The sequence below is a fragment of the Hemiscyllium ocellatum genome, chromosome 16 (assembly GCF_020745735.1).
Source record: "Hemiscyllium ocellatum isolate sHemOce1 chromosome 16, sHemOce1.pat.X.cur, whole genome shotgun sequence".
Classification (NCBI taxonomy): Eukaryota; Metazoa; Chordata; class Chondrichthyes; order Orectolobiformes; family Hemiscylliidae; genus Hemiscyllium; species Hemiscyllium ocellatum.
This window is the reverse complement of record NC_083416.1, coordinates 80,030,642-80,040,301: the sequence shown is the minus strand read 5'-3', so window position 1 is coordinate 80,040,301 and position 9,660 is coordinate 80,030,642. Positions and strand designations below refer to the sequence as shown.

The window sequence follows — 9,660 nt, the reverse complement described above, 5'->3', positions numbered from 1 at the left end:
ATGATGAAAGAAATTGAGGGTTTGGTTAAGAAAAAGAAGGGAGAATATTTCAGGCATAGGCAAGATAGATCAAATGTATCCTTAGAAGAGTATAAAGGCAGCAGGAGTATACTTAAGAGGGAAATCAGGAGGGAACAAAGGGGACATGAGATAGCTTTGGCAAATGGTATTAAAGAGAATCCAACAAGTTGTTACAAATACATTAAGGACAAAATGGTAACTCGGGAGCGAACAGAGGCCCCTCAAAGATCAGCAAGGCAGCCTTTGTGTGGAACCGCAGGAGATAGGGATGATACTAAATGAGAATTTTGCATCGGTGTTTACTGTGCAAAAGGACATAGAAGTTATAGAATGTAGTGAAATAGATGGTGATATCCTGAAAAACGTTCAAATTACAGAAGAGGAAGTTCTGGATGCTTTGAAACACATAAAAGTGGATGAATCCCCAGGCCCTGATCAGGTGTACCCTAAGACTCTGTGGGAAGCTGGGGAAGTGATTGCTGGCCCCTTTGCTGAGATATTTTATCTTCGATAGTCACAGGTGAGATGTCAGAAGACTGGAGGTTGGCTAGCATGATGCCACTGTTTAAGAATGTTGGTAAGGACAAGTGAGGGGACTATAGACCAGTGAGCCTGACATCGGTGGTGGGCAAGGTTTTGGAGGGAATCCTGAGGGACAGGATCTATAGGCGTCTAACGAGCTACAAGCAAGGTGAAGCTCAAAATCTGAAGTGTTTGCTAAACGGCAAGAAAGTTTAGCTCTTCAACTAAATTGTTTCCCCCGCCCTCGCGCTGAAATAAATCAAGCCAAATGCAACCTTATATAGTGGTAGTCAATTAATCAATCCGCACCACATGCAAGCAACACTCTGCCAATTATCGTTATGGGTAGTTTTGACACCTGAGTAGGCACAAATTGACTACAATGTTTACTGCTTTGAAACTTCAATTATTCATCAGAAATTCGCCTTAGATCCTTATACAGCTTCTTCCAACCCCACGCCCACTTCCATCGAATAGGACAGGACAGCAGATACATGGGAACACGACGGCCTGCAATTTTTCGTCCGAGGTTCTCACATTCCTGATTTGGAAATATGTCGCCAAATACAGTTGTTGTGTCAAAATCATGCAATTCTGTTCTTAATGATATTGTGAGCCCACCTACAATGCCCAGACTGCAGCAGTTCACCACCGCCTTCTCATAGGGCAACTAGGGACGAGCAATAAATGTCTCCCAAATAAACAAAACGCTGTGTTTGGCTCTAAAGGGCTTGAGAAACCTTGAAAAATGAAGGTGCGCTATTTAAGTGAAATATTTCTCTTTATTTCGTTTGTTTTTCATTCTCCATGATGAGAAGCCTGAAAACCATTCAGTAAGTAGTTAAAGTTTACTAATTTGTCTTGCTCAACTCCCTATTACTGTCCAGGCCAGTCGTTTTCACATTGTATTCTCTCTTTGTGACACCACGTAATAAAACGGCACACTGTACATGTGACCAATTTTGCACCAAACAAAACCCCCAGGTGGCGTGCAACATACCTACATTTCATTTAAATAATAAGCACCCTAGACTGAATTTCCTTCGACAATCTACACTGCTAACATCTATCTCAAAGGTTGTCTCGATGGGTTCTGTTCGAACAAGCAGCACAACTCAGTCAACTACGACCCTGCTGGTCTTCCTCTAAATCAGGATCAGGGTAATAGAATCTGTCATCAGTCGTACTACAAAGCAACAGTTGCTCATTAGCAAATCTATGCGTTGTACAGAGTGAGGATTCTGCAAGCCTCACTCCCTCTGCAAATCTTTACATCTGATGTTCCAATCTGACCGAGCATCGTCATTCTAAAGGTGAGATAAATAAACTGCCCTCATTGATAGCAATGCTGCATTTACCGAATATAGAACTAAGAAGCTCTATGGAAATTGAAAACAGTCGCGATTAGGCAAAAGAGATCCTCAAGTGAAATTCAGTGAACGCTGGAACAAAGTTAAATGAAATGCGTCAAAGATTTTCACCCGTTAAAAAAACGGCAGGAGTTCATCGCCACAGTGGTCAGTACTGACCTTCAGCGACTTCAGCAATGGCCCTATCTCCGTGGTGAGATAAATCGTGGAACTTTTTTAAAAATCAAATTCCATGATGCACAGCTTTATTCCTGAGTCATCGATGACAGAAGCAACCCAATACACGTGTAGGGACAGTTGGGTACCATCGAGATTTTCGTCTGACAAGTTTAAGATTGTGTATCGTGGAATTTGAAAAAAAGTTTCCACGATTTTTCTCAGATTAGGCTTTTGAAGTGCAGTGTACTTCAGTTCCCGACTGTCTAAATTTGTTTGCCACGAAGCAGTCCAACTCATGAGAGCCCAAAGTCTGAATTCATTATTTTTGATTATTAGATGAAAACAATCTGTACTGCGTTAAATAACCCAGTTTTATTATAACGTGTCGCCACATTTGTTCAGACTCTCTGTAAGCAATATAACAGTTCTTCCATTTTCAGTTCGTTTAACAGAAGAGCAAAATAGTTGCCTGCTGAAAGAATCAGCAGCAAACATAAGCCAGCAGGAAGATATTGGTAGATACAATTAACATCTCTCCAAAACGGTGGTCGTTCTGCATTACAGATAAGGGACACTGTGGTTGTAAACTCTAAAATAATGCTTCTTGTGGTGCGGACATGAACCATTCACCTTCTCAATATTAATTTTCAAATTATTTTACTAATAAGTGAACATTAGCCAGATAATAATAATAAAATCCAAAGCATTAACCAATTGATAACATAAAAGAATAGTTAAAGCAGAGAAGAAATTGTGATTTCACAATACATTTCTCTGATTCAGGGTCCCTAAAAGAGCTTTTTGACTCAGGCCGAACCTTTCAAATAAAAATAACATGGTGGTGTGACGAACTTTGACATCAATTGCTTGTAAGGTTAACTTTTGACGGTAATGTCACATTTAAGAGGACTTGGATGAAAATTTGAAGCATCATAACATTGAAAGGGCCTTGTGCTGAAAAGTGGGGCGAGTGTAGATAAAGTGTATTTTTGGCGGGTTGACTCGATGGTTGAATGGCATCTTCTGTAATACGGTTCTCTGATTCTACATTCCTACAAAATGCTACGTGGCAAAGGATAATTAATCAGCATTTTATTGATGCTGTGATGAATAATGACAAGGACACTCCCCTATTCTTTGAAATAGTGGCAGAGGAACGGATTGATATACATGAGATCAGTAACAGGATTTCGTTTTTAACTTGTGCCAGGTATCTTTGTTATCAAGAGCTGGACATCACGGACAGTAGAGCTTGCCGTTTGAACGATACGCGACATGCAGCTTGCATTTTACGTTTAGAAGATTTGGATTGTGATTTGAATCTTCTAAATTATAGGCTGGCGCAAACATCCCTCGAACATTTGAAGGTGGGTAATTGTGAACTATCGCAGGATATGCTGTCAGCCCGCATCAAAGTTTAAACAGCCATACAAAGCATCGAGCGTGTTGCGCACAACGGTGGTACGTTGGAGGGATAATCTGGTAAGAATCCTGTGAAATTAAACACAGTTGACTCTTTAAAGCATATGAATTACAAAAAATAACATATTGTTCTCTGATCACTGTTTCACAGAACACTCTCAAGTCCAAAATTAACGTCTTCTTTCGTGCAATTCTTTGATATAAAGGTGCACTCAGGTCTTAAGAGAAATACAAGCTGTGCAAATGAAATGGTTTACGATTCTATTAAAACATTGGCCAACTGAAACTTTTATACAGCAGTTATCAAAAACAGAAACATTAGAAGGACGGGGAGGGGGGGGAATAAATTTTGCCATATCTTTCAGGTAAAGAAATACTTTCAAAGCAGAAACAAATCAGATTATTAAATAAGGATAACTCTCATCGAGCCCCTGGCAGGATGGCAACAGGAATGAGAAACTTGTGCAATAATATTTCTAGTATCAATATGAAAATCCTGTCTGTATACCAGTGACTCTGACTCTATACTTGACAACATAATACGTTATTATTCATCAAGAATTACCTGCAACAGAAAGAATAGTTTGTTGTCGAAGTTAGTTTCTTGCGTTGCTGTCACGAACACTCCGATCGTTGAAAGGCAACGTAGGATGACAAGGTTTTAAAAACAGAAAGTCACTCTTTGATGATTCCGGTGACAAGCACACACTGTAATGATAACTTCCGGTCTGAACTGCCCCGCTATAATTCAAAGGATCCCTTCCTGTAGGTGTCCGATTAAAGCCATCAGTCGAATTTCTCCCATTACAACAACAGACTGCAGAGCTATAAGTTTCAGCAGTATTTCTATCTTGTCTGCACTTCAGGGTGAGCAAAAATAATATTATTATGAGAAACAAAAAGGAAGTGGATCCGAAAATTATGATTAGATAACTATTTATACCTGAAAAATATTCCGAGTGTCTGGGTTCATCACGTTGTTCAAATGATTTCTCAGTAACATTGGACATTACGATAAAGGATAATGTGGCGCTGCTGGAAAGGCTCGGCTGTCCATTGTCCTTCACGCAAAGGACTAGACGCACGGCAAAGATATCTTGATCACTAAAGGCTCGCGTTGCTCTAATTTCTCCAGAAATAAGTCCAACAGTAAACAGACTAGGATCAGTGGCTTCCAAAATCTCATAGGAAAGCCTTGCGTTCTGACCAGAGTCTTCATCAGTGGCAATTACTTTGGTGACCAGATATCCTGGATATGTTGAGCGTGGCATAACCTCCACTGTTGCTGAGTTGTTCCATGTTAAAGGTGAAACAATAATGGGTGCATTGTCATTTTGATCCAAAATAATAACGTTCACGAAGGTAGTGCTGCTCAGTGGAGGCGACCCAGCATCCTGAGCTTGAACTTTCACCTGGAAATGTTTCTGTTGCTCATAGTCGAAGGAACGCAACGCGTAAATGTTCCCATTTTTGGAGTTAGTCGTAAAGTACGCAGAGGAAGGTATTTCTTCTTGACTGTCGACAATGGAATAAGAAATTTCCGCATTCTGATTTAAATCAGCATCATTTGCACTAACATCAAATATAGATGCACCGGGTGCGTTATTCTCCATCAGATACACGTTATATGATGATTGTGTAAAACTTGGTGCATTATCATTGACATCAATGACTGAAACCACAATGAATTTACTTGTTGAAAGAGGAGGAAATCCACCGTCCCAGGCTGAAATGGAGATGTTGTACAGTGGGGTAATCTCATGATCCAGAAAGCCATTGGTAATCAACTTGTAGTTGCCCTTCAAAGATCTTTCAATCTTGAACGGAATGCTGTCTGGGATCTGACACTGAACTGTCCCATATTCGCCAGAATCGCGATCCGTTACGCTGATCAGAGCAATACCAACCCCTGGAGAAGCATCTTCCCGCACAGCACTGGACACCACCGTAACTTGCAACACAGGACTATTGTCGTTAGTGTCAAGTACATCAATGACAATATTTGCAAGACCTGACAATTCAGACGGAGCAGAGTTCATTGCTTGGACGTCAAATTCATAAACATTGGCTTCTTCAAAATCCAGTACTCCTCGAACTCTGATCTCTCCAGTCATAGGGTCCAATTTGAACAACTCAAGAATATTTTGAGAAACATGATTGGTGAAAGAATAAGTCACATCAGCGTTTGTACCTTCATCTATATCAGCAGCATGAACCTTTAGCACCAAAGAGCCATTCGCAATATTTTCCACCACTGTCGCCCTGTAAGTTTCATGATCGAAGACCGGTGCGTTATCATTTGTGTCAATGACGTTAATGATGATCCGCGCTGTGCCAGATCTCTGTGGAATCCCACCGTCAATGGCTGTCAATACTAGAGTAAACATTGACTGTTTTTCACGGTCCAAAGACCTCTTTAATACCAGCTCGACATTTTTATTTCCCCCTCTTCTTGTCTGTACTTTAATATCAAAGTGCTCGTTCGGATTGATCTGGTATGTGTTGATTGTGTTTGTACCCACGTCCAGATCACGCGCGCTCTCTAGAGGGAAACGAGCGCCCGGCGCATTTAATTCATTGATTTGCAAATAGAATTCCTTCCTCGAAAAGACGGGCAAATTATCATTTACGTCTAGTATCTCCACTTCCACGGGAAACATTTCCAAAGGATTCTCGAGCGTGATTTGGAACGAAAGAGAACAGGCCGCGGTTTTGCTACAAAGCTGTTCTCTGTCGATTCTTTCATTAACAAATAAGAAACCATTTTCTACATTTATCTCCACGTATTGCTTCGAGTAATCAGAAATCAGAAGAAATTTGCGACTCGCTAATTCCCAAACCTTTAATCCTAGATCTTCAGCGGCGTTGCCAACAAAGGTTCCACGTTCCATTTCCTCGGGAATCGAGTAGCGAAGTTGTTCGGAAACCAGGTTAGAAATGCAGAGCAAAAAAATGATGGTCACTCGGCTCATCAGAGTAGTTGCCATTGTCAAATTGAGGCGTCAATTCTGACAGAAAAAAATAATAGCTGCATATCAATATCCGATTTTCTGAACTGAGCAACGATAAGGATATCACCTGGAGAGCTTTTCTGACCGTGACCGCACACGATCAACGCAGACAGCAGACTGCCGGGATGGTTCTGTTTGTGAAGGAGGAGGCGGTCGATCTCTTCAAACGTCTCGAATTCTTATTGGTCGACAGCGACACGAAGAGTTTCGCCCAATAACTGCAACTATTCTTAAAGCTAGACCCTTCAGAGATCTTGTCAAATTATAGGTGTACAATTAAAAATATCTCGACAAATGGCATTCCACAAATTGCATTTTCAATGTGCTGTATCGGAATCCTGAGCCGTTTGATAATTGCATCATTATCGTCATCAATGGCTGTCCATGTTTAGTTGTTATATTGCCCTTCCACGACTTAAATAAATCGTCGGTTACGAAATTTACAAGCATTTCTAGGCCTTAAATTTGAATTAATGATTCTAAAAGTGTTTAGATATCTTTAATACTTGAAGAAGGTAACATTATTTCCGAGACGCTGATTTTTTTTGTTATCGCTACGTTCGTAACAGATCTTTTATCTCCCTCAGTAGTCCTTACAAATCAGTTTATTTTCACGCACGCTACCTCTTTTTGAATGTGACTGGAATACATTTCTGGTGAACCTATCATCCCTCGTCCAGAATCAAACAGCGGCACGTTGATCGTGTCCAAGAAAGTATATGCCCAATAATTAGTTGTGCTGCTCTAAACGTTCAATATTCTGCTGGCATTCTGTTAAAACTAAGAAAATACCTGTACATCTGTATTCCGAGCAATTAATTAACGCATGCGGTAACATGAAAAGAATGAGATAGACAACTGTGCGCACTTTGATATTCTTCGATAAACGTAACACACTGAACATCATTACATCGACCAACATCTTTGGTGTTTGCAACCTTTTACTGAGTTACTTTTTGAAGCATCTCAAATCGGACTGACCAGTCATTAAACACCGCGAAAATGTCCCCGATATCTAGACCGACATCAAAAGGAATAGCTCCACGATTGAAGTATCACCGAACTCGAATGTTCTATACCACAATCTGCTTTTGTAAATAGTTCATTTGATTATGGAAAATCATGCTTTAACACCGCAGAAGTAAACGCGAGTTATGAATCATGCTCATAAAGCCGCAGATGTTGAAGTGCGGAATGGGTGTTGTTTATATTCGTGAGGTTAAAAATGAACAGATAAGTTGAACGGAAACATATAAAAAGAGTTAGAATGCGAGAATCTCGGGCCATCATCAAAAAACGCACAAGGGGAAGTAATAGCTTTTGAAACAAAAACAAAATATGTTGAAATGTACGACGAATTCTAAATGGTTTAAATGTTAGCTTTTGTCTAAGAATTCGAAGGAAGAGAGGTAGATCGCTATATCGATGTAAAATCGCAACGTTCGGCTTTGATAGTGGACAACGTGGACAGCAAAAATGAGGCCACTGGTAGCAGATTACAGTAGAACGTTTCCCACAAGTGAACGCTGTCCATGGAGCGCACAGCACTCGCAATGTTGTATTTTTAATGATCGGAACTGAGAAACGTGGGAGCAGGAGAAGGCCATTCAGCCTGCCAGCCTGTCATGTTATTTAACGCGATCATTACTAATCTAATACTTTGATGTCTTTCATTATCTATCCCCACAATCTCTATCCCTTTGGTAGCTAGAAAACTATCAAAGTATGTTTTGAACATAGTTAAACTATACTTGAAGATTGAGCTTCCACAGCACTCTGTGTTAGGATTTCCAAAGGTTCAGAACGATTGAATCAAAAAATCTCCTCAACTTAGTCCAACGTGGGCATTCCTTATTTTAATTGTCCCTGATGGGACTAGGATCCCCATCCAAGGGAATCATCTCTCCTGCATCTGTGATATGCTGACTTTAATATTTAACTTGTAACTTTGTTCCTTCTTTCTTTCTACATTGTTCTTAACTTTTTGTATCGAGATAATTGTGCCTAAGATGGAACATTGTGCGTGCATTTGTATTTGTGTGCACGTGACAATAAAGTCCAAACAAAATCTAAATCTATTTTGTCTCCTTTAATTATGCTGCAGGTTGCAATGCGATCACTTCTTCTAAACCCTAGAGAATAGACCTTCAATTTGCCCAATATTCTTTCTAGGACAGTCACGCCATCAGAGGAACAAGTCTGGTGAACCTTTGCTAGACTCCCTCTGAGTCAATAATAACGTTCTTCAGGTACTGTGTAAAATACTGCCTGTGCCGTAGAAGCTACCTTCTACAAAATTGAACCAGTACTTGATTATCTGAAAACACAAATCCTCTTGAATTGAAGATTATTATTCGTTTAGCCTTCCTAGCAGCTTGCTGTACCTGTATGTTAGACTTCAGTGACACATTGACGAGGATACCCAGGTCTCTTTATACATCGACACTTTGCAATTTCATGCCATTGAAGTAATAATATCGCAGACTTGAAATTACATCCCCATTTGACTAGTTGTTGAATTAAAATACTATCCACAGTCGCAATGGGACTCCAAGCCATTTCTTAAGAAAGATCTAGGAAGTATTGATTGTGTTTGGACCGGCATCTGGTCTTGAGCTCTTTCAACAGCTAAATTGAAACACTGGACTGCAACTGAAATCTTCATTTGGAAATTGTCTACGTATAATATTCGCATTGCAGCAAGGAGTATTTTCAAATAATTATCCACTTGTATTAGCAAAGAAAGAGAACGGATACAACGCTGCATAACTCTGTCCTCTGATCGCCCTACCTGAAAGCAAGAGCAAGTTATTTATGTTTGAGTTGATTACAACGTAAGTTTGGTCACAGCAGGTGCATTATGCAATTCTGGTCGCAATGGATGAAGGATGTGATTAAATAAGGGAGCGTGTTGTCTTGACTGCAGCGATTAAGCTACGAAAAAAGAAGAGATAAACTGTGATTGATTCCCTTACCGCAGTGAAGGATGAGGGGCATTGATATTGAGGCGTACAACGTTCCGATGGACATTAAAAGCCGAGGTAAAGAGAAGCTTATCCCCTTATTAGATGGGTCAATAATCAATATGACATAATATTAACGTAAGGATCAGGAGTCTTAGAATGGACTTAAAGATTTTTCTTTTTCAACGAGAG

General features: G+C 40.1%; 1 protein-coding gene across 1 annotated transcript in view; it reads right to left on the bottom strand.

The window, feature by feature from the left end:
- Positions 1-2,464: 2,464 nt before the first annotated feature.
- Positions 2,465-9,660, bottom strand: part of LOC132823105 (uncharacterized) — a 34,773-nt gene continuing 27,577 nt past the window's right edge. The window contains exons 6-7 of the mRNA XM_060836644.1: positions 4,060-6,498; positions 2,465-3,563 (exon numbers count right to left, since the gene is read on the bottom strand). Coding sequence (XP_060692627.1) covers positions 4,091-6,498 — 2,408 coding nt within the window. The 3' untranslated portion in view covers positions 2,465-3,563; positions 4,060-4,090. The remainder of the gene's footprint in view (positions 3,564-4,059; positions 6,499-9,660) is intronic.